The sequence below is a fragment of the Bacillus rossius genome, chromosome 16, assembly GCF_032445375.1.
Source record: "Bacillus rossius redtenbacheri isolate Brsri chromosome 16, Brsri_v3, whole genome shotgun sequence".
Classification (NCBI taxonomy): domain Eukaryota; kingdom Metazoa; phylum Arthropoda; class Insecta; order Phasmatodea; family Bacillidae; genus Bacillus; species Bacillus rossius.
The window spans coordinates 31,379,971-31,406,628 of record NC_086343.1 but is presented as its reverse complement, the minus strand read 5'-3'; the positions used below and the strand labels follow the sequence as shown (position 1 = coordinate 31,406,628).

At 40.0% G+C, this 26,658-nt stretch overlaps 1 protein-coding gene across 1 annotated transcript in view; it reads right to left on the bottom strand.

The window, feature by feature from the left end:
- Positions 1-26,658, bottom strand: part of LOC134539916 (trafficking protein particle complex subunit 11) — a 70,858-nt gene that overhangs the window by 2,712 nt on the left and 41,488 nt on the right. The window contains exons 13-20 of the mRNA XM_063382267.1: positions 20,844-21,146; positions 19,967-20,202; positions 18,870-19,012; positions 15,668-15,901; positions 14,151-14,308; positions 10,252-10,471; positions 8,274-8,459; positions 5,732-5,812 (exon numbers count right to left, since the gene is read on the bottom strand). Coding sequence (XP_063238337.1) covers positions 5,762-5,812; positions 8,274-8,459; positions 10,252-10,471; positions 14,151-14,308; positions 15,668-15,901; positions 18,870-19,012; positions 19,967-20,202; positions 20,844-21,146 — 1,531 coding nt within the window. The 3' untranslated portion in view covers positions 5,732-5,761. The remainder of the gene's footprint in view (positions 1-5,731; positions 5,813-8,273; positions 8,460-10,251; positions 10,472-14,150; positions 14,309-15,667; positions 15,902-18,869; positions 19,013-19,966; positions 20,203-20,843; positions 21,147-26,658) is intronic.

Genomic DNA, 26,658 nt, shown 5'->3' with positions numbered 1-26,658 from the left:
TAAAAATTCTGCGCTAGGTAGTAAAACTCGCTTAAGACGTTCCCGTGTAACACGTTTTCCCGTTTATTAAGTTCAAAAAATTATTCCCTTGATCACTTCCATATAACCCTATGTTAATATTTCCCTTTCATAACGTTTGTCTTTATATATGCTTCCCGCATATAACGTTCATCATTTGTGGGAAAAAATAAAATATTGTTTATCTTTAAGCTTTTGAACAATTTTTAAGGATAATTTTAAAAATTTACATATTTCCAAACGTTTAATACCGTATTGGACCGAATATAAGGCGGCCATTTTTACATAAACGAGATATGCGAAAATTGGAAGACGCCTTATTTTCGCACCCAAGACGTCAACACCGCTAACATTAGTTCAAAGCTGAAAGCTACAGTAGAAACATTGCTTGACAAAATGTTCACGATTTTTTATATTAACTAAAAGATTGTTACCTCACATGGGGAAAACGATAAATCCACCAATATTGCAGTAATTCACAATTGTTTAAAGTTGAAAATTAAAAAATTTGTTTTTGAGTAAAAAATGAATGTTGGAGCATCTAAAAATGGCAACCTTTTATTACACAATTCATATTTGTACTTTGTGTACAATCGCGTGTTAACATTTACGGTAATTTAATTTCAGATTTTTAACGGAAATATTTGTACTAAAATATCACAGCTATTTTCAGAACGATTGTTTACGTTTATAAACAGAGAATGTTAAGAACATTTCAGATGTAATGTTTGGAAATTCACGGCTGCCAACTGTCTTTCCACAATATTTCTTTGTTGTAAAACGAACATTGCCGAATACGCACGAAGACGCCATATTTACAGGAATTTGGTACGTTTCTTCAAAAGCTATTTTAATAATTTCACAGTAATCCACGCTTTATTTATGTAAAAACCTTTCAAACAACATAATTATTATAGATTATTCTTTAAAATTCATAGGACAGAGACTCTCTGTCAGAGAGTAATATGGACAAATATTCGCGGTCACGTCACCGAAGTTATTCATGGCCGTATGCTTCACCATGGCACCTAGCCACTTGTTTTGTTCCGGCAAACTGCATTCTTTATTTATTTTGTTACGTTTAACACACTACTAAACAGTAATACGTAGCTTAAGTGAAACGGAAAGTTAAATGCGATATACATAAATGCAAAAAGGATTTATCAACACAAAACGTATGTCTAATGAATTTTCAGATTAATTTCTACCAAAATAATTTTTACATTTGTTTGGCCTCCTGAAACTGCAGGTCGCCTTATATTCGGGCCAATACGGTAGTTAATTTTAACAGAACAAGACCGTCGATAAACCTGCGCCGCACGCAACACGCTGTTGTATCTGTGCGCCGTTTCGAGTGACGAATGAGAAACGCGCACGATCGTCGAAACCTGCGCCGCACGCTGTTTCTTGTGTGTATTTCGACGAATCATATGCCTGCGTTTGTTTGGACTGAGAGGCTGTTCCACCTGCAGAACATTTTCCCCATTCTTGGCTTACTGACGAATGAGAAACGCCAACTATCTTCGAAACCTGTGCCGCATGCCGCACGACCAATCACCTGCTTGCATTCTCAGGGACTAGAGGCTGTTCCATCAGTACACCAATTTTCCAATTCAAGTCACGTGACGAAAACAAAGTAAACCATATACCGCCAGCTATTACTTTCTTTGAATTATTTGAGTATATTTTATTAAACAATAAATATTAGTTATTGCTTTTTTTTTTCTAGTGTTTTGATAATACTAATTTTAATGTGCTTATTAAATTAAATGCAGTTTTAATAATTCAATTTACTGATAAAAAATATGTCATTAGTTATTCCGTTATTCCAGCATGCCAATGATAGTAAGTGAAATTTTGTGTGAATACAGTACATGTCATTTGAATAAAATAGATTTTTACGTTGGAAATTACTTTTCCCTTTTAAGAAGTTTTCCCTGTTAAGAAGTTTTAAGCATCCAGTCCCTTGAAAAACTTCTTAACAGGGTTTTACTGTATTTAACAAGTGGTTTCTTATAATAGTAAAAGGACACCCAAGAATCAAGTACTAAGGGGCCTGTCTATTCATGGGTATTTGTGTTAGACGGAATGATAAGCATGATGCTCGGTGTTCCTGGTGCGGCATCGCCCACTAACCGCAAGGCTGTGGACTGGCCCACAGTCTTCTCGTCGTGCAAAGGGAAACAATGAAATTCGAGCGGCAACCATAACATTATATGGCGAAGAAATGAATTTTAATGTGTGATGCAAGTCCCTTGAATGCTCTTAAGAATATCTACTAGATGTTTCATGCTTACAAATTACTCTGAACACGTTTTAGCCAATTTCACTCTTCTGAAACAAAATTTTTGGAAAACAAAATTTGAAAACATGACTTGTCTGCCCTCAACGTATTCTCAAATGCTTTCTATAAAAAGTACCCAATTAAATATCTTGAGTACATCAATACCTCACTTAGCAAGAATTCATTTAGCTAGATGTTAATTTTACTCCTCCAGTCTTAAATGGCACGTCTGTAAAATTCAGTTAGCACGAAATCGCTACAGGCAAAAAAAAAAGTCGAGCATGAAGTCACGAAGTTTGTTTCAACTCGCTAAACAACACATGTGCCGTACAGTTAGCTATACGAGGGGGAAAGATATGCGCGTGCATGTCTTGCTACGCTATCTCCCGTTGTACAAACATCAGCTATGGCAAGTGTAAAGGAGCAAATGTTTTTATGTCCGCGCATATGCCGCTGTACTGTACCGTTGTATACCCGGCCACAGACCGGGCAGTGATAAACCTCAAGTCTAGCAGTGGCAGGGAACTCGCACAAACACAAAGCAATGTCCGCCCATTCATCTGCAGGTGACTGTACATGCGCAAGCACCTGCAGTTGGAATCATAGTGGAAGCATGGCTTCCAAGTGAGATTGTAATGCATCGTGTTCAGGTATTTGAGACAAAACTAGAAGTATTACAGCGGGCAGAATGTCATGAAGGCCACACTTATGTTGGTCCCGCTTCAGTTTTAAGCAAGTCAACTGTGACACAATCGTACGAAATAAGGACTCTAGCAACCATTTGTATAAGTATGATGCTGTTGGTTGTACTAGCGGGAATATATTTGTCATTAGGAACAGAATAAACTCATGATTTACATGGAAAAGGTTGTTGAATGAATGCTGCAATGAAAAGAAGAAGAAGAAAAAAAGGGCCTGACAGGATCAATGTGACCCAAGCAGTGATACACGAATAAGCATTTAATTTAGTGGTGTGCGGGATCCCGAATTTCAGGAAAAGTTTCGGGAGGGCATTGCTTTTTTTCCCTTTGGGAGGGAATAATATTTTTCCCGGTATTTTCGGGAAAAAAATTATGTTTGTGACAACGGCCCGTTTGGCCTACAATAAAAGGAAAAATAAAGAGATTGCTTTACGGTTTAATAAAGATAACACGTTTATTAAAGAAATTATTTTTTAATGCCAACGTATATCCATGGGGAAAAAAAAAATCCCGGAAAATGATATACATCACGATCTTCTAAACTTACATAACTTACTTAAATAAGCAGTCGGACTGAAACGCAACGCTGAACAAGACATTACTTTAATAGTTTGCCGCATTATTGGCAAATCCCGTGTATATTGCACATTTCGTAATTTTATATTTGTATTAATGTTTCTGTTTACCGGAATGAAATCGTATTACAACGTCTAAAATCGTTTCATCAAAAAATCAAGACAAAAAAAAACAGTGACGTACTTATCAGGGACAGCTGCAATTGGCCAGTGCGTCACTTAGAGGCGGGGTTACGCTACAGCCCACAGGAGATGGAAGCACCATCAGTTTTTTTTTTCTTGTGACACGTAAATGGTGAAAATAAGATTAAATTGAATAATTTACTTTTCTGATGCTTATTTGAGGTCCACAATAATAGGGGAATTTTACATGGGCACGTAGTAATACAAAATTATGGTTATATATTTTGTCATTTAGTTCACGTTACATGTTGGTTGTTTTGTTTAGTAAACATGGCTGAAGAAAATACGCGTATTTGGAACTACTTTGCTAGAAGCAATGATAAACTTAGTGCTAAATGCAAGACATGCAATAAAACTCTGAAAACAAGCTACGGCAGCACATCGGGTCTCATAAGGCACTTAACTCAACATCCAACTGTAAAGTTTGGAATATGAGACACGGCAAGAATTGTTAAATTCACGGCCGGTTACGGCAAATTCTTCACAGAAGCCTTCTTTTCAAAGACAAGAGAGCCAAACGCCCGATCGCGCTACTTCGGTTTTTTTTTTTTGTTATTTGTAAATAAATATGGCGGTGTTGATAAAAGGAAAGACCATAAACAAGGCAACGGTATTTATTTGTACGCCGCCATATTTCTCGTTTGCCGTGTGTCCGTGAATGTTTATTTTGGACAACTCATGATAACTAATGGTCAATTAGGTTAGGTTAGCTACATTATAAATACTTTAAACAATTTTGGACGGTTTATTTGGTTAGGATAGCTACATTAAAGATACTCTTAAATCATGTAAACGGTTTCCTAGCGCTGGATAGCTACATATTAAAAAGTTATTTGCTAAGCAACCATAAAATGATTTTACAGTATTTTTAATGTAGCTATACTTACCTAATATAACCAACCATCCACAATGTTTTAAAGTATTTATAATGTAGCTAACCTATCCTAATCGACCGCAAAATTTATTGCCACACCGGTTTATACAATGAGATAGAACAGCGCATGACGTATGAGTAAGCTACATCCCAAATAAATACACCTGTTGTGGTACGAAAAAAAAAGCGAGCATGAACTTTGAGTGTGGCTCTCTCGTCTGTGAAATGAAGGCTACGCATTGAAGACTTTTAAATATACCTACTGGCATCCTATATAGTTTATGATTTTTTTCCCCCCGATTTTTCCCGATTTCCCGAGTGAAATTTGATTTTCCCGAGTGAAATTTGATTTTCCCTCCCGAAATTTTCCCGAGGCTAAATTTCCTTTCCCGCACACCCCTAATTTAATTTTTTAAAAATTAAAATGTAAATACCGGACAGTAATATCGGTTTCACTGCCAGTAAATGATGGTTTGGAAACTTCATGGAACGTACGCAATGTGAGTTGAAGGTCACGCCCGGGCGGGCAGTAACTATTTCCCATTACGTGGTTTCGTATTGGACATACAAAGTATTTGATGGTAGGCTTATAAAGATAAATGGGTGACACATTAATCGTTAAGCGTTATTCTATGCATTTTACGTATATTATTTTTCCCTACACATTTTGAAACACATTAAATAAATTAGACTTGCTATTTATGAAGAAAAATGCATCAAAATACATGATTTAGGATAACACAAACATTTTTAGGAACACATTAAATGCACTAAGTGAGGGATTGGTGTAGTTATAAAATTACATAGTTTTTTCTGAAGCTCTGCACACCTTATGTGTGCCCAGGTAGGTAGGGGCCTTAATAATTATGAAGAAATTAGTGAACATCTGTGGAGGAAATACGCGACCAAACAAATGCAAGAGAACTATCATGAAAGATTTATAGGTACAGATCTTAAAACACAGGAATGACAAAAAAAATAAATAAAAATGACAACAAATTAAATCATCAAATTATAAAATGAGAATGAGCCTTGAAAAGTATCTGTTGAGTAAAAATGTCTATATTATAGGGAAATGACATGTATCTGCACATACCATTATGTTCTAGTTCTTGATCATCAGTCATCAATAGGGTGATAAAACTGGAACTGAAGTGGGGTTTCCTTTGCATTGTGGCTGAGAACAAAAAAAAAATTAGGACACAACACAGTTGGCAGAATAAAACCGCTAGAACTTATCCGTAAAAAAAAAAATTTCTTACACGTATTTGATTTATTTGGACGTGTATACATTTCTTGCCATCTCCATAAATGTCTAATACTTTGGTAATTGTTACTTATATTAGAATATACTAAATATAAAACATTCCAAAATAACTCATAGGTTTTAATATTGTTAGTATTTAAATATGTTACAGTCAATCATTCTTTTTCACTTAAGAAATGTAATAAATGTCCGTCATAAAAAAATTATAAAAGCTAATTTGATAAAAAAAAATCACTATATGTACGTTTTTCTCTTCTAGTTCTAAAATGGCTTGAGGGTTAAATTAATAAAAATTGACTTAAAGAAAAATTTAATTTTGTTCTAAGCGACTGGTTGGTAGTTGATGAAAATGTTTGTTTTCCATCAGAGAAGTTGCCTGCAGTATGCTACGTATCTCCACAGGACATCCTGTCTTGACTTCTTATCCAGTACACGTCACCTTCACCACAAGATGGTGCCTCTCTGTCAACCACAAAGATGCTGGTGTCAACCACAAAGATGCTGGTGTCAACCACAATGATGCTGGCCTCACGTGTTTTACTCAGACCAATCTCACATTTTAATGTACATAACTTTAGCCTCAGTTACTCACATAACACAAACTACTCCCACCCATATACTTTTAACTATTCATTATGTGTAAATATTCTTCCAGACGAAAAATAAAGAAATGAATTCTGGTTTAACACTATGTACTTATCGACACAAGCGTGAATTCAATAATGGTTGTGTATGACAGGCTGCAGTATGTTTTAATTAATATCTTCTTTGGTGTGCTGTAGTTATGATAGTGTTAAATATAAACTAGGTGCATAATGCTGCACATACATGCAACAAGTTTTATGGTATAGTTTGTAGCTGAAATAATTTAATGAGAAGATAAAGTACATGACAAGTGGCAATGCAACAACAAAAGACAGCTGCTTACATTAATTTGTGTAAATAAAGACTGTGTTGTTTTGGAACATAAACAACATAGGTAACTCATATGTATTTATCTTATTCACTTATGATATAGGTATGTATTTGCATAAAACGGCTTCCCCTGCTAGGCAACCATCCAATCTGTGTTCCTAATCTATTCCACGAAAAACCTGGCTATCTTGTAGGGTTCTGTGAGTATTTGAAACATTTTCAATATTCATGAATAATTTGATATTTGATTCGACATTTGAAAAATGTTTTTTTTTTTCAGAACAAATAGATACAGCAAGTGTAACTCATTCACAAAAATATCAAACAACAGTTTACCGTGTATAAAACCAGAAAGATTTACTTATAATTTGGTTTTGTTTACTGCAATACAGATTAACTTTTTGATGTAACAAATAATAAATAATCTGTGATTTAGAAGTTGATGCGCTGCAGTACCATCAAGTGAAGAGTTATTAAAAAATGGATATCATAAAATTCTTCTCCATGAAAAAACACTTTGATGTGCCAACTTTCATGGCGATCGGTCAAATGGTGTTGGAGTTTATCAACGTTATCCATACATACCAACATCCAACACCCTCATGTGTGAAAAATGTATTCACAAAAAAAAAATTCATAAGCAAACACAATATCTCTCTCTATATATATGGAGTAACATGCTGTATGGGTAGAGTGAAATCTAGGTGAAATCAGTAACATAACTACTTTATTTTAGTACCTCATAACAAAAGTACGTACCATAAACTTTGTTATAACTAAAGACAATATTGTAGGGATTTAAAAATTGTTACATGTCTGTGAGAATTACTTAACTAAGGATGCACCAATCAAATACCATAAAATATTTAGTGTTACAAATATTCAATATTCAAAGAAAAAAAAAAATATTAGAAGAATATATATTCGAGTAATGAAAATCTACAATTTTAAACCCCAAGCACCTACGTACAAGGAGTACAATATTAATGCCTACAGAAGCTATCGAATGAATGTTTGTACATATCTGCCAACAGTTACAATACCCTGGGAATGTTTGTTTAGCACTTCAGGCAAATTTTTCAGACAAAAACCTTTTTATATCCTAAACATGTAAACAAATGTTTTTTTTTTTTCAAAATAATAATAATAATAAGACTATGGGTTGAAAACTTGTCAAAACTTAAATTTTTTGGTTTTTGCTCACACATTATGTTATTCCTGACAAGTGTTAAGACATGGGTTCGGACCCAGACTCGAGAAGCGAGGCAAGTGGAGAGGAGGGGCGGGAGCAACTCATATCCTAAACATGTAAACAAACGTTTTATTTATTTTCAAAATAATAATGATACTAATATTATGGGTTGAATATCTCGGTTTCTGCTCACACACCATGTTACTCCCGACAAGTGTTGGGACCCGGACTGGAGAAGCGGGGCGAGCGGGAGCGGCTACTCACCATGACGTAGACGTGCGCGGGCAGGGTGCGCTCCAGGATCTCGGCCAGCTGCGCGGGCCGCACGGGGCAGTCCGCGCCCTCGGGCACGGCCAGCTGCAGGCGGGGCAGCGCCACCAGGCCCGACAGCAGCGGGTACAGGTTGTAGTCCAGCGCGCGCTCACTCTGCGGCAGGATGCGCAGTCGCAGCTGGAACACGAACACGTCGCGCTGTGAAACACGGATGCACACCCGGGCAGGCGTGGTCCCGGCGGAACTAGTCCGAATAAGACTCCTGGCAAACACACGCAGAACCTTACGAACGTCCCTATGGTTAAATGGGGTCGTCCATTAATCAAGTGATGTTTTTTTAGCAAATTTTTAAGCCCCCTTCCCCCTAGTGATTTGTGGTGAGGTTTTAGACTTCCCCCCCCCCCCCCCCAATAAATCACGTGTATTTTTTTGTTACAAAATATTTTTAAAAATTTCAGAATATTATCATTAAATATAGGTATAATCTAATTTAATTCTGGAAAATTAAGCACAGTGATAAAAATGTCCAGACACACATTAAGGTTGCAGGTTTATTCTCACTGGCATAAAAATAATAAAGGAAAGGCTTATATGTGATTTACACATGTAGTATTCGGCGCCAAAATCACAGTTTTACTGGCGACTGGCAAGCCGAGCCGGGCGGTTCGAAAAAATAAATACACGTGATATCTCTCTATACACCCCCTCCCCCCTTGTGATATTTCGTGATTTTTCCCGACACCCTCCCCCCCCCCTCCCCCCCTTTCGAGCCTCACGTGATTAATGGACAATCCCTATCCTGCCTGAAGCCGGCTAGAAGCAGATGAGACGTGACAAGAACGGCATTCTACGGAGAACACCTGCATCGGGGGCGCGACTGTGCGACATGTCGACACTGACCCGTTTGCTCATTTTTCCTGAATAAAATGACACGCTGTGATGGTTGGGTAGCAGCAAGAGGGTGGGGTTAGGGAAAAACCATAGTTTCTCTATACACTCTTTAGCTTACGTGAAAATCCACTGCTTTTATTCTGAGCCACACAGTTAACTTTGTGACTGCCATAAAGCAAAGTCCTGGTGATGAGACAATTGAATCCTCATGACTCTTTAGAATGTAAGTTACAAAAGTATAATTGTATGTAAATTTTGAATTTTTCAAAAATAATAAATCCTTGATGTGTTTAAAATTTCCAAGCAAAATTCCGTACAAAAACAAAATGTGAAGGAAAAAAAATAATTCAGCTGAAGTATGCAAGAACAGTCTGGTTGCAAAATACTAATATCAAGAATTGAAAACAAACAAAAAAAATATTATTTAAAGGGATTCCATCACTTTTTAATCAACATATATTAAAATGTTTTATTATTAAAAAAAAAATTTGAAATGAAAAATTTTCAATAAAAATATTTTCTCTCAATACTTTTTTATGAATTAGGGAATGTTTTGGAAAATATGACACGTAAGTATAACGTGATATGCAACCACTTCACAATAATAAATACAATATATTTGAGTACTTTTTTTACTTTGTAGTGCAAGTATTTGAAATCAAATTGCATATGGATAGTAAAATGTGTTTGATTTTATATTTGAAAACTTGAATATTTGCACAGGCCTGGTAATAGTCGTGCTGCAGTATCTCCGGGGGGGGGGGGGGGGGGGGGGGGGGTTAACAGAGGGTATTTGAGTCGTGCATTTCCAAAACCGGCCATCTCCAAAAAAAAATAAAAAAAAATAAAAAAATGGTTTTGTTCTTCTAGAAAATCAAATTCCATGGTAACCCGCAGTGAATAAGGAGCAGTTAAATTACAAAAGCGGCCATATTCATTTAATGAACCGTCTTGAATGCCACATCATGGAATTGAGTAGACAGTTTTCCTCGATTTCTCGCAAAACTGTTCTGAAGGAGATGGCCAGGAGATGGCCGGCAGCCTGAGCGGCAGAGACACTCGAGGTGGCGTGCCGCACCTGCTTGTGGCCGGCGAACATGAAGGCGTCGCTGGCCTCCAGGCTGAGCGACAGCTGCAGCAGCTGCGACGTGTGGTTGGTGAGGCGGTAGGAGACGGCCATGGGCGTGCGCACCCAGCCGTGCGCGGGCAGCACCATCTGCACCTGGAGGGGGGCGTCCTCCACCTGCACGGCGGGCAGCGTGACGCTGCTGCTGGTGGCCACGCCCCTCGCCCCCTCCCTGCGACCCAGGCGCACGCTCACCTCCCCACCACCCTCCTGCGCACTCTACAAGCACCACCACTCGACAAGCAAACATTAGCATTGGGCTGTTTAGATCCTCCAATCTTCAGTAATCCTTCGGTACATACATTATTCAAGGGAAGAGATTCAAAGAAAAATAATGGGACAAAATATATTAAATTAAAAAATTTTAACACTGAGATCTGTGAAATTTAAAAAGTCTATTAACTTACTACGTACCTTTTTTTTCTTTTTCTACGAATGTGTGAATATAATTGTGTAAATTGTTATTTAGGTACAGCATCATACCGAAGACATAGAATCCAAAAAAGACTCCAAAAGACAAAGCAAAAGGTATTTTTTAAATTTTTTCTTTTATTTAAATCATGTTTTTTTCCCAACTATTCAAATAGAAACTGTAAATAAATTAAAAATTATATTAAGGCAAAAGAGCACTGAGTGCTGGAGTGTCCTGTTGTATATACCAAAACTGGAAAGTGCAAAATATGTATTAATAAAAACTTTTAAACTAAACTACTACCTTTAAGATGGATACTTTACTTTTAAATTTAAATAAAATTACAGTACTAACATTTTCTGGAAACTTGGTTCTTGAAACGAATATTTGAAAACCATAGTTAATATTTCTATTTCTCGTACATTCTTTTATTTTTAACCCTTGAGACACAGGCAGATTAAAAGTACTCTTTGTGATTTAAATTTCTGTTTGGATTCAAGAAAACTGGGATTTGACTTGTCACTAATAATTATAAAAAATTGAATTAATGAACAAATGAATGAAAGAATAAATTAATGCAATAAGGTGTAAAGGCTCTGAGACACTAAGGTATCACCAGTTGAATAAAAGGAATAACAGTGAAAACGGAGCAGCAACAAAGAACAAACAAGTATGAATTGGTGTTTTGTTTTCAGGGTTGCATTTATAAAATGTATATGTATTTTCGTGGCTGTGCAAAACCCTTAACCTTGAAAATCCTTTACAGTAAAGGCACATAAATCCAGCATGTTTGGGACCATGGCTGTGGTCGACAAGCGATTTTGCTAGATTGTTTAGTCTCTCGATTATCTGGGGTAATGACTGGCAAAGGGTACATGGATAACTGAAAAACACGGTTAAAGCAAAATTAAAAAAAAAACGGTTGGTTAAAATTTTTTTCATCACGACTATCTAGGTTACACTGTATATGGTTATACATTATAGGTACTAAAGTGTTAGACGTAATTTACAGAAAATGTTGCAGTACCTATTACTGAAACATAGGCATATTTTACATAGCCATATTTTACATCTAGTTGGTTGATAATTTTAAATTTTCGTTGAATGTCAGGTACCACTCGTTTGTGTTTATTATTGGACATAACTGTTTAAAGATTATGACAACAGAAAAAAACTACTGCTGCATTGCGACTGTTGCTTTGAAACTATGCAGGCCAGTTATCGCTAGCGCGAGTCACGGAACAGCGGTGTTGTGACCGCGACAATTCAGCACGGCTCACAAGGGCACAAGTAACAAAAGCACGCATGGCTTACACGGGTGCGTTTATAATTTACACTAGGGGTTTTGAAGTTCATGATGAATACTAACACTTACCAACTATGTATGCACTATATTCAGCAGCATTTTTCGTCTTAAATCAATAAATAAAAAAAGTAAAAAAAAAAAAGTAAAACATTACATAAGCCAACAATAGTTTTGGTGCCAAGGTATTTGGAGCTGATTTCGTATGAATTTGGTGCCCTGAATTCAAATATGGCATTAGTTTTTGCCTAGAAGGTCAAATTTCTAAGATATAATGCTTTAGTGAAATGTACGCTTTACGTTATTTTTAGGTTAAATCCATGATTCAAATCTAAAAATTAAATATGAAATTCTTATTATTAAATTACACAAATATTATTTTATACACAAAGATAGTACCAAGACATAGATGGAACCAAATAGTTACTCTACACTTTGGAAGCTTCTTTTTCGTGAACTTCTTGAATATATCTATGAACAGTCGCTTTTTAAACTCCAGCAATAATCTGCCATCATGTGCATTTTTCATCTTCCTTGATAGCGGTCCTCCATAATTTTAATATCTTGATGAAATCTTTCACCTTGCTCATTACTGCTGTCTCCTAAATTTTCAGGAAAACGGTCCAGTAGCTGTGTAAATAATGCACCTAATACTCATGTCGTAACCAAGGGATTTGAAATTTTTAAGCGTATCGTTTACCAGTTCAACATGGTTTTCTGCTTTTCGTTGGCCCAGAAAAGTTCTGACAACTGCAACAAATGAAGTCCAGGATTTTCGCTCGGTACTTACTCTGAGTGAGGGACCGGGCTTCTTGCAGAGACTAAATCAGGATAAGTCCACTTGCTACGGTTGTTTCGATTGATGGCAGTAATATTTACTAGACAGAAATAACAGTCATCAATGTGGTTTCAGGGAGCTCTCCTAACCACCGGTACGCCGAATTTCAAACTTTTTATTTTCCTGCTAGTCCACTGACGTAAATGTTCTGTACAAGTTTTACAAACCTGATGCGGTGCCCAGGTTTTATCCTGATCACCGAGCTTAAAACCAAAGTATCCATGATAAGCTCTCTTTACAAGGTCACTAACCATCTTTCTATTATCTTTTAATGTGTATTCTCCACATATGAAGCAAAACACATCAGGATGATTTACACATCTTCTACTGGAACTCATTTTATTTATCAACTTTGATCTATCCAGCATGGCTAAAACTCACAAACTGACCTCAAATTTAGTTGAAGTGTTGAAATTAAGGATGGGATTCCCATCCTGGGGTATCCCTGTAACGAAGTGACTCGAGTCAAGCAGGCGGATTTACTTCTTTTTTCACACTTATCTCAAAAAGTACAGCTGATAGAAAAAAAAAAACTAATTTCAAATTCAGAATCAGCGCACCAAATATAGCAAAAATCAGTTCCAAAATCCTAGGCAACAAATTTTTTAATCTTGTTGGCCTGTGTCATTTTTGGTTCATGGTTTGTGGAAGTGAAATATGGCACGGTAAACCCACAAACCGGATAACAAGCACCAAGATAATTGGGAGGCTAATGTAGTTTAAAAGGGTGTGCATAAAGAACAATAATATACAGTAAAATGGTATTAAAAATAGCTGCTCTATGGCAAGAAAAATACAGAAGGGCATTCCTGTTCAAAAATCTTTGACTTCACAATGTGTCTGAACAAAATGCCTGAAAATCCAATCAAAAAAATTCTGAACATGAGCAACTCACTCTGTGCCGAAGAATACCAAATCACAGAGTTCAAACTGGACCGGTGCTCTGGTATTCTGAGTGCTCTGAAGGGTCCGAGAGTGACGTGGGAGATCGGCAATGCGGCGCCAGCAGTGCCGATAAGGTCTAAGGCTAAACGTAAAGACACGGCCGACTGTCTGGTTAGCCAATTTCCGATTGCACGTACGGCGTGATCCGTCACCCACGCCCGTGGGGGCCCCGGGGCTTACAAAAGTGCCAGGTTGTCAAATGAATCTTCCCCGATTTGACGGTAGAAATGACCACAAATCAAGTACCTCAAGTAAAGGACATGAGAAACCCCTGAGGGCTGAAGGCTAAGAGGGGTCAAGGAGAGAGCCAATGCTCCGAACTAACAGCACGGGAGGGGGGCCACCAGACCGACCTGTGCCACTGCAGGGTGTACACGCCGAGCGCCACGGGCTGCTCGCTGGGACGCTCCACGGCCACGCAGAAGGCCTCGGAGCCCACGTCGCCGCCCTCCAGTCGCAGGCCCTTCACCTGCGAGCGGAGCTGCCCGTCCACCAGCCCCACCTGCTGCCTCTGCGACAAGGAGGGCACCGCGTGTCTCACGGGGACCCACCACCCACCAGACAACAACTCATTTGTACTGAACATTCTGTAGGCCTAGGTGTGAAACTCAGGGTGTCCACATGGAAAAAAATTCCTCGTACCAATTTAGGCGAGAAAAAAGTACTACATTTGAAAAAAAAAAAGTACTAAATTATAAATTTTTTTTATGGTTTTAACAATTCAGGAAGTTATTACGACATTGCAATGCTCCAACTTAAATATCACACCACACACACACATACCTTCAATAGTTTTTTTTAAAAATAATTACGCTTAATAATAAAACATATTGGAGATACTGTAATATTATTATGTTAAAAGGAAAAAAGTACCAGATCTGAGCGTAAATGTACTAGACCCATTAAAAAAAACTTAGGAAAGTACTAGATCTAGTACGACAATACTAACTGTGGACACCCTGGCGAAGCTCCGACTACGCGAACCAATCGACGCTCTTTTTTTTATACACAATTCGACTTCACCAGGAAATTTTCCATTCGTTTGACCTGAAGCTTCGGTTGTGATGTGAAGCTTCATGTTTGTCGCAAAGCTTTAAAACACAGGGATCATAAAATTCACTCATGACAATAATTTTTTTTTTTGTTGTATATGTTTTGCTTGAATAAAGTAGGTCACTACTAAAAAAAAAATTCAAAGCAGGCTTTCATGAAAGCTTAATATTAATATTATCAATACATGGTTATTTTATAATTTTTACTGTATAATTTTATGGTAAAGGCCAAATTGATTAATCACTTTATCAGTGAACATTACAAAATGTTAAACTATTATTGGAATTATACTTCTTATACGAGGTTCTCACGTTTAACGTTCAAGTTACATTTTAATGCGGATACTACACATTTACTTTTCCTTTCAATATGTATTTATTACATGTAAAAAGCATCCATGTTCTCATTTACTCATTACGTGATTACTGCTGTGATCTAGTGTGCAGTAAGTGCGTAACTTTAGCTGCCCCTTTCTTCAGTGCCAATGTTTATAAATTATAAACAACCAAAGCTCTTGATAAATTCCCGATATTGTGCACTTACTTACATCGTGATCATTTCTATTAGCAGCAAGCGAGCAAGATAGAACAACTAACTGCCATGATGATCAAACAACAATGTCTCTTTACCAGATTCTACAGGGCTACCCACCTTAACTGGCAGCCAACTTGATAACTTGGCGCTGCTAGCTAGCAGCACAGAAGTTTGGAAAAAAAAAACACGTGTGAAGTGTTAAACTACAGACTAACTACAGGTCCAGCACGCCAGCACAGTGCGTCCGTCGCTGGCAAGGAACAAGCGAGTTCCCGCCACTCACCAGCTCCACAGACGAGTCCTCGACCACCAGGGGGAAGGGGGAAGTGCAGTTGACGTACGGCATCACGATGAACGCCTCCTTGGCGAACGCCTTCGCCACCGGCTCGAACTTGAGGGAGTAGAACTTGGCGGTGACGTCGAACGGCTTCGACACCGGGACGTCCACCTCTTCCTCCTTCACGCACGCACTCTCAACCTGCTCTCCTTCCAGCTCTGTGGTCAAGGTGTACGAGACCTGCGTCAAGACGATGCCACAGTCGTGACCGCACGTCCCCGCGTTCACTACGTTATGTCACATTTTTAAGAAACAATATACAGGATGTCCATAAAGTCCCGTTACCATTACATACTGTTACTACAACCAAACGGGAAGAGATGAACGGTGGCGGTTTTCACCATTATAATCCACGCGTCCCAAAGTTTGTTTTCTAATCACACCGTCTCAATGTGAGCCCCTTTTTTTGCCCTCATGATGTCCAGACGATACTCGATCTCCGCCCAAGTACGACCAAGGATAGCAGCATTGACGCTTTCGATACGTTCTGTGATCCGTAATTTCAGTGTCCTTATGTTAGGTACTGGAGTAATGTACACGTAATCTTTGACGTAACCCCACAAAAAAAAGTCTAACGGTGTTACATCTGGGGAGCGAAGAGGCCATGCAACTGGTCCGTCACGGCCGATCCATCTGTTTGGAAACATTTCATCAAGAGCACTTCTAACATTATGGCTCCAATGAGGTGGTACCCCATCTTGATGGAAAATGATGTTTGGTTGCAACTCCTCAATCTGAGGAAAAATGAACAATTGCAGCATGTCCAGATGGTTTTTTCTGAGAAAAAAGAAGGTCCGATCACTCTGTCGTGCATGAGTCCACACTAAACATTGACCTATGGACTGTCACGAATGATTTCACGGATTTGGTGTGGGTGTTCTGACCCCCATATTCGAACATTGTGGCGGTTGACGTGGCCGCTTACATGGAAGGTTGATTCGTCAGAAAAAAGAACTTTCTTAAAAGATAGCCTCTGTCTTCATCAAGTGCGTTAAGCATGTAGCAGGCAAAGTCATAATGCCGACAGGGGTCATCTGGCTGCAGAGCCTGGGTAAGTTGGACTTTGTAGGCGAAAAGTCTTAAATGTTTATGAAGCACATTGTGCACTGTTGAATGTGGCATTTGCAGTTCCCGTCATGCACGACGAACAGATTTGCGGGGGCTTCGAACAAATGTGGTTCGAACATGTTTGATTGTTTCTTATGAAACACCAGGTCGTCCACTACGAGGTAAGTCATGAACACTACCCGTCTCTGCAAAGTTTTTAACCCATCTCAGGATGCTTGGCTTGCTAGGGGATGCAGTCCCATATTGACGCCGATAACGTCTTTGCAGTCTGATCGGCGACTGGGTCTCCGCATACCATATCACACACTGAGCTTTCTGTTGTGGTGTTGCCATAATGTGTCATTCCTCAAACAAAAGAAAAGCTGTTACACACAAAAACTACGGACCTTCCCCAGCATTTTAGTAAAAACCACAACCGTTTATCTCTTCCCGTTTGGTTGTAGTAACAGCATGTAATGGTAACGGGACTTTATGGACACCCTGTATTTAGATATAATGCATTACATAATTCAAGACATTCTTCCCAAGACAGTAAACTCTCAAATATCCGTGTTAATTGATACCTACCGATGACCGGATGATTGAAATCTTATATATAAAAAAAAACTTCATAATCTGTTTTGCAGTAGAGCCCTCTCTCCAATTTATCTTCGGTATAATTCTGAGCACAAGTGAAGTCTTTGTGTACTTCGTCTCAGTTTATTGGGACGTAAACAGTATAGCTCCACGTCGCCATGCGGTCTTTCTCTGTCTGTGGCAGAGGCGGAAATCACCCACTCCTAGGCTCCCCCCCCCCCCCCCCTCCTTCCTTGTATTTCATTTCTCCCCCCGCCCCCCCGGCTGCGGCAAGTCATTCCTCCTTCTCAGTTCTTGTCCTTTCATAAAAATAGCAAGCAGAGAAACTTGTGTCACTCTGAAGGAATATATAAGTAGCATTTCAATACACAAATTCCCTGAAGCAGTGTTTTCACAGACGTAACAAAGGAAAGTTTCCATAAATGAAAGTTGGATGCAGCAATATGTGCTCAGTGTTCGCCATGAAATTTTGTAGTTACAAACATGGGAAATAAATAGCAAGAGAAAACAATATTTCTGGTGTAATGAAAATCAGACACGAGAAGATTGTTAGTTCACGATCATTTACAACGGCTGAAAATGGAAAGTTGAATCAACACTGCTCGAGATAATGTCGCACAAACCGTGCACATGCAAATTCAGGCTAGTTTGTTTTAAGATTTTCTTGGCGTCCCTCCAGCTGAATGCCAACCAGTCACGTCACTCACTGGGTGCCTGCCGGTGAAGTAGCGTAACGGCATGAGAAAGTAACAACATGAAGACTGGAGGGTAAAGCAGTGGCAGGGCATCCCCCCCTGGTTACAAGAGTGACAAATGTTACAGCTGAGGAGGTGGGCGATAAGAAAAATTGCACCAAACCGCTTCCTGACATGGTAACAGGGTGGTTCAAAAATAAAGAACAGTCAAGCGAAAAAGTGCGCCGGAGATATGCCATCATTTTTTTTACAGTTTCTGAATACAATGAACTAATAATTAAACTAAATTTAACCAAAAAACCGGAAAACTGAGAGTTTACGGCATCAAATGCTCTTCGTGGTGCCGCTATTGGTACCGAAATTACAGTTACGGTTCTCGGTGCCAGTTAATTGGCCGAGAACCAGCGGAACCGATGACCAGAACCGGGACTGACCAGTTACTGTTTAAATTGATTACTAATCCAAAATGTGGGATGTAGGTTTTTCAAGTATGTAATAATGTGATTTTGGTGTATTGATTAATTATTCTTTGGTAATCTTTTTAAAACTATATTGACGTAAAACAATCAGACATGTGCATGGTTCCAAACCCCTCCGATGCAGTAGACACAGTGTCCACAGCAATACCACCCACACCCAGTAGCGGATCCAGAGGGGGGGCTAAGGGGCTCAAGCCCCCTCCACAAGCATCTGGGTCCACTATTGTTTTAGTGTTTGCCTTGATAAAGCCTAGCCTCAGCTGGGTCAAGCCCTCCCAAACCAAAATCCTGGATCCACCACTGCCCACACCGTGGCTGTGAGCACCCCACCTTGAGCGAGAGGGCGCGCGTGCCCACGCGGTGAGCCCTCAGGTAGAACTGGCGGCGGCCGGTGTCGCCCGGGGCCAGGTCTCCGAGCGGCAGCCTCATGGGCAGCGACAGCAGCTCCCCGCCGAGGTCCTCGCACAGCTGAGCTGCAAGCCACCAGCCGGATCGTGAGTCGGCATTACAACAACGAATTCTGCTACAGGTTGAAAACATCTAACTGACTCATGGTCTACAATGCTTCCCAAGCCCGGTACATGTCTTTCAAGTTGAAACTGAAGAAACATTTTTTGCAAATAACAATAAAAAAAAAAGTATGCAAGATGGAACATTGAGCATTTGGATTATGTTAAATAGAATGAAGTTTTATAAACACAGCAAATTTCGTAGCTGTCACAAAATTATTTCATTGAAATAATTCACAAAAATACGTGAACAATAAAGGTGTAACCCATCCAGAGCCATAAGGCCTCACAAAATATTATTTTTTTCCAGGATGACTACAACTGCAATAATACTATCAACAGACACAAATTTATGATCTTGTAAGGTCTTGTGTGGACCTAGTGGTTCGGTTGTGAAGCCCCTCCCGGTAGGTCCCTGCACGCCATTGGCTGGCGACGCATAGCCGTGGCCGTCGGGCGAAGTGGCGGGGGAGGTGGGTCCTTGTGGAGAGAGTGTAGGGGAGGGTGAAGGAGAGAGCCGAGAGAGGAGGACGCGCGGTGGACCCACGGTGGCAGGAGACACGCGATGCTCACTGTACAGTAGCGAAGTGAATAGAGGGATTGGAAACGCGCCGTTCATCTATGATTCCATTCGTTTCGGTAGCTCCCGATAACTAGCACAACCCCCTCCCTTTTCCAGAGTGAAGTTGGTGGCGGGCGGCAAACCAGGGGCAGGTAGCATTGTGTTGAGGCACAGTGACCAGGACCCGACAACGGCATGGAAGAACAGCCGTTACAATCTAGAAATAATTAAGAACTTGTAATATTAAAAAAATAAAATAAAACTTACTATAGTAGAAGAAGATGGTAAATACAAAATAATATTATGAATGTAGACAAGAGACAATCTGGCGACAGCGGGGAGGAGGTCACACTGACTGGACTGCTCGATGCCGGGGTCGTCGTCCCCGGGGCGCAGGCCGACCTCCAGGCAGGCCGCGGCCGCCGGCAGCTCCTCGCCGTTCCCCACGGCCACGTCCACCCGGTACCACTCCCCGATCAGGGCCGGGCTCTCCTGGGACACCTCCAGGCGCAGCCGCGAGTCCTGCGGGGCGATCTGCGTGCTCGCCAGGAGCCGGCATGCGTCCATGTCCGGCTCGCCTCGCGGCGGGTACCTGCGGCAGCCAGCAGTGGACTCGGGCTCACATTTCATATACTAGGAGGGGCAGAAGATGGGAGGTTTCTTTTTATTCTGGATTTATTATAGCAGAGGGACTGAAATTTTTAAACATAAATAGAAATATCTTCAACAGTTCAAACTAATATTTTTTAACGCATTTCTGATGTCTCGAAACGTCATTACCAAAACTAAAGTTATCTATGATGTTTTAGATTACAAAAGTTAAAAAAAAACAAATTTTTTACATGCAGTACAAATTGTAAACTATAACTTTTAAAAAAATTTTTTTTAACTAATTTCAGATGCGGTCTGCAATGGTGTGTTTGTTTCATTTATTTTTTAGATCTAAGACCCTGAACCCACAGATGTGACCGGCCACACATGGCCAAATTTTTATTGGTTTGTATGGAGAATCGGTGGCTGAACAGAATCGGCTGTCAAGTCGCGTCATCGAGCCATTCACCGTACAAACCAACACAAAAAGTAATGCACATAAATGAAAGTTGGATGCAGCAATATGTGCTCAGTGTTCGCCATGAAATTTTGCAGTTACAAGAAGCATGGGAAATAAATAGCACGAGAAGACAATATTGCTGGTGTAAATGAAAACCAGACACGTGAAGGCGCGGCTGGCACCTGAAGTGCTGCAGCTCGGGGCAGGCGGGCGCGGCCGCGCAGCCGCCCGGCTGGTCGGCGCGGAAACACAGCAGGACGGCCCTCTCGCGCGCAGAGCCCAGGCGCAGCTGCACGGCGCCCACCTGCAGCTCGCGGCCGGCGTCGCGGGCGCGCGGCGCCGCCGTGCAGCGCAGGCGCCGCGCCTCCCCGCGGCGCAGCAGCAGCGCGGCCGGGTCCGCGCACACCTGCAGCTCCTCGCTGCGGCCGGGGCTCGCCAGCACGAGCGTGCAGCACGTCAGCTGCAGGGGGTGTGGGCAGGTGCTCCTGTGCCACACACTCCTACTTCAGTTCGTTTCCCTGCACGTCCCAGCTGTCCCTGACTGATATGACACGTCTTCCCTGTCTCATCCGATCATCTGGCAAAAAACACATACATACAGGAGGTTTCAAAATTCATGTTACAATGCTTGAGGATAGAAAGCTCTTATTATTTGAAAGTTGAAACCATTTTTGCCAATAATCATGTTGCCGGAAACACGTAGTTAAGCCCCTGTATCCCCAGAGTCAGCGTAGGCAACCCGTTGGGCTTTGCGCGAGACAGACGATACTGTGGTGAATTACGTGTTTATGACGCCGGGCAGCGTTCGAGAGGACTGTACGATGTCGAATGCTGACCCCCGCCCCTTTTTACTTCCATTGGTGGCACCCTCACATCTTTTCTTCCGGTCGTGCCGTGCCATAGCACTGCGCAGCGTGACATCGCAGTGTCGCAGTGTGTTTTGATATCACTGGTGGTCTGTCGTTGTCTGTTCTGTCGTACAAGCAAACTCGTGGTTTCATTTCTTTCGCTGTGGTTCTGAAAAGGGCGACGTGTTAGTGGAGCTCAATGGAGTACATGAACATGCTGCTTGTTTACAGGGAAGCTAGACAAAATGGACGAACCGCCCGTCGTCTGTACGAAGAACGATATCCGGGTCGTAGGATTCCAGCTCACACCATGTTTGCAAGACTTACTCAGCGAATGCATGATACTGGTACATGTGCCGTCACGAGGCCAAATGCTGGTGCTCCACGCAGGGTTCGTACTCCCAGTTTTGAAAAAGATGTACTTCAGAGATTTGAGGAGAGTCCGGATACAAGCACAAGGGCAGAAGGTTCCGATATGGACGCTGACAAAATGGCTGTTTGGCGAGTTCTTCATGAGCAACTCTTATACCCGTACCACCTTCAAAAAGTGCAACACATGGGTCCGGCGGACTATCATCTTCGCATGACCTTTTCTCGTTGGTACATTCGGAGAGTATTGAGGAACCCCGAGTTAGCGGTTTTATTCAGCGATGAAGCCAAGTTCACTCAAGACGCTATTCTCAATTCGCACAACAGTCATGTTTGGAATGATGTCAATCCGCATGCAACGTGTGTTACAGCTCGCCAGGAATGTTTTTCAGTTAATGTGTGGGCCGGTATTGTTGACGGCGTACTCATCGGGCCTTTTTTTCTTCCGCCACGACTTACCGGCGCCGGATACCTCCCTCCACTTCCTTCAGAACGAACTACCAGGTCTTCTTGAAGAGGTTCCATTGCATGTTCGATGTGTGATGTGGTACCAACATGATGGGGCACCACCTCATTTTTCCCTGCAAGTGCGAGAGTATTCAAACCAAACATTTCCAAACCGATGGATTGGACGAGCGGGCCCTGTCGAATGGCCGCCAAGGTCACCGGACCTAACCCCGTTAGATTTCTTTCTGTGGGGTTACGTAAAAGGGCTTATCTATGCTACGCCAATGAAACGGTAGAAGATCTTACACAGCGAATCATTGAAGCGTTCGAAATCATAAAGTCGACTCCACACATGCTCCAGCGTATCCGTGAAAACATGATTCGCAGTTGCCACCTCTGTGTCGCTCAAGGTGGGTGTATTTTTGAGCCGTTGCTATAGGCTGTCACGTTGTTAAAACGTATGCAACAATTTCAATGTTGTGAAACAAAGCCGAAGCTGTGATTGATTTCAGGGTGAAATTAAAATCAGTGCCACGATTAAAAAGGTTATTTCTCTACTCGAACGCCCGCACATCCACAACATAACACTCTACAACGGGTTGCCTACGCTGACTCTTTCTGGGGCTACAGGGGCTTAACTACGCGTTTCCGGCAACATGTTTATTGGCAAAAATGGTTGTAAATAATAAGAGCTTTCTACCCTCAAGCGTTGTAACATGAATTTTGATACACCCAGTATATGTACTTTTCGTTTCTTTTTTATATCCCCGTGCACACCCTAGTACCCTCTTTATGAGGTGTTTGTGTGCATGTCACAAATGTAATAAATAAATAAATAATAAATAAAATAAAAATTACCATTAAAAGTAACATACATATCATGCCATACATACATATCATGAAAATTTGACTACCTATAAAATGTTTTCTTGGACATACACCATTGATGGCTACACTGTATTGTGTATCATAAGAAACCTTAATACATAATGGACAACAAAGATAAATATGCAAACCTACCGAACAAAAAATGCCAAATGGAGCCGATGTCAAAAAATTAACACAGACAGACAAGAAAAGTCCATGTAAGGAATTAGTCAAAAACCATTTTGAAAACATTCATTGAGAATGTAGTAGTTTGAGCATTTTATAGAGGGTATTTTACAAAATCAATGACATTTTAAACTAATTTAGCAGAAAAAAGCATATATTTTTAAAATGAGTTAAAATAGCATCTATGTCAGAAATTAGCAAAAAAAAAAAAGTATTTAAAGCATAAATTAGCAAAAAAATTAGCATTTATAGGAAGACGCTAATTTTCTGCATCTAATGAAAGCTCTCATGAATATTGTTTGGTCTCAAATTTTATCACCAGATATTTGCTGAGTATGTTTTATCCAATTGCAATAAAAGTCATGCAAGTGTTCATAACAATTATGGTCACTTGCATATCACATTTCGAAAATAAAGTTAGGTAAATATTTGGTGAGAAAATTTCCGACTCATAAACAAATGCAACAGAGCTACTGTGATAAATTTACAAGTATAGTCATAGTTAAATTAATAGTAATGAGAAGGAAATGTTATAACCAACTTGGCATGCATGACTGAGCCTTAAGATACACATCCTATATCCACGAGATCTCGACTTGGACTGCCTTGGTGAGAGTTGGATGTTCTGCAATTCCTCCTCTGCCGCAGCGACAATTAATCCCACATAGACTCACAATTAACGAGTATACAGAAAATTTAATGTTGCACAAAAAACGATGTTACTTCTAAATGAAACTGAAATCCCAGGGCAGCACCGAGCGAATCGCAGACTTTTCAAAGGGGGGCAGATCAGATTTGCATCTGCGATACCCTCTGGTTCACATTAAACAAGGCCCAACGACAGTGCAGGCCGAGAATACACTCAAGGGAGGAATTGGACGATCACTCGACAACGCCACGTAAAACAACATCAGCATTCGTTACGTTTCTCAAGTGCAGAGAGCCAGGTTTCATCACATTGTGGGGAGCAAGTGGTCTGATGACCAGGAGTTTCAGCTTCGGAAAATGCCATTTTATCCAATGTAAGTTGCAAATGTAAGGAAAATGGGGTTATAGCCAGAATTTTATATAGAGAGGAGAGAAGGTAAATTTATTGGCCATTGCCTGCCAATAGTTTATACAGTAGAACCCTGTCATAATGTATTTCGAGGGGGCAAAAGGAAAAAAAAATTATAAGCTGGCAATATCAATCTAGCACTTGTCAGTGTTAGAACCTATTACCAATGGACTCTTCAAGCTAGGTTAATAAATTTAACATTAAAACCACTGACAGGTACACTTGATGCTCGAATTTGCTTAACCAAGCCAACAAATTTTCTAAAAATTAGTCTGGCTTCCAGCTTCTATTTTATTTGTCTTTAAAGACACACTGCCACATTTAAGTAAAATTGCCTCATGATTCGTGACAATGAATGTGGAATGAATGGAAGTGGAATGCCTTTGATCAATTCCTTTGCCACTTGAAAACTGTTTTTGTAAAATTCCTAGCTATAAATTAAATCAACTCCTATCAGCAATACAAAATTTTTTTTTACCAAGGTTGACAAGGTTGCCAACAGACACGTAACTGCAAAAGTTATGTACCTTTTATACATCAAATACACATCATTAGCCAGCACTAATGTGTAGTGCTAGAGTTCTGGCACAGTTACATTTTGTTTCTGCATACAATTATATTTGAACAATCTACATATATGAACATATATATGTAAATTGTAAAGTAAAAGATTTTCATGTTAAACTTCACAGATGGGATAGATGTTGGAATACACCAATTCCTCACTTAGCACAACTAATGTCTCCTAAAAATGTTCAAAATCATGTATGCTGAAGCATTAGTCTCCATAAATTGCAAGGCTAATTTACTTAATGTGTTACAGAATGTGCAGGGAAATATTCTTTACGTAATATAAACGTGTAGAGTAACACTCAACCAATTATGGGTCACACCATTTATATTTATAAGCCTAGTGTAGAATACATTGTATGACAAATACGACACAGCGTAACAGGAGATACATGGTCATGTACTTTATCGTCAGTCGGCTGGCTGACTTGGCCCGCCTGATCGTGAAGCTTTAACTCACATCACATATTTTTCCACGAACTTTCCGAACCATCCTTTACTGACAGTGAAACTGATATTACTGTCCGGCTATTTACATTTTAATTTTTCAAAAATTAAAGTGCTTATTCGTATATCAGCGCTTGGTTCACACCAATCCTGTCAGGCCTGTGATTTATTTTTCATTTCACCATTCATTTAATAACCTTTTTTTTACATGTGAATCATCTGTTGATTTCTGTTCCGGTATCTAATGTCGAATACATTCCTGCTAGTATAACCAACAGCATCAGACTTACATAAACATTTGACAGAGTCATTATTTCATATGATTGTGTCACAGTTGACTCGCTTAAAACTAAAGTGCGACCAACTTAAGTATGGCCTTCGTGACATTCTGCACGCCGTAATACTTCTAGTTTTGTCTCAAATACTTGAACATGATGCAGTCCGCTCTTAGTTGGATGCCATGATACCAATATGATTCCAACTGCAGGTGCTTGCGCGTGTACAGTTACCGGCAGACGAATGAGCAGACGTGTTGTGTTTGTGTGTGCGAGTTCCCTGCCATTGGCTAGACTGAAGGTCATCATGACCCAGTTGTGCGGACATAAAAACATTTGGTCCTTTACACTCTATAGCCACAACTGAACTCGCCATAGCTGAAGTTTGTACAACAGCCAATAGCGTAGTCAGACCTGCGCGCGCATCTCTTCCCCCCTCATATGGCTAATTGTATGCAACTGTAAATCTGTTGTTTACCGAGTTTAAGCAGACTTCGTGGCGTCATGCCTTACTTTTTTTTTGCCTGTGGTGATTTCGTGTGCTAACTGAAATTTACAGATGTGCTTTTCAAGACTGGGGCAGGAAAATTAACATCGCACTAGTAAATGAATTCACGCAATTTGAAGACGTGCTAAGTGAGGGATTGGTATAGTTAGTTTTATAAAAACATTTTTTTTTACATTTATTGAATTTATGAAAACAAACATTATAAGTACGAAATGAACCATTCAGGAAAAGTTATAAACAGGAAATTAATCTTATGGGAGAAATGCTGGGTCTTAAAAATTATGATGTTATAAGCAGGAACATTATAACAGGGTTATATTGCAATATCAGTTAATCACTATAAGGCTCTGTCTTATTTTGGTTGGGTATTTAATTTTTTAGTTATCATTACTATTTGTGGGATTTGCCCATATCTCACTTGCA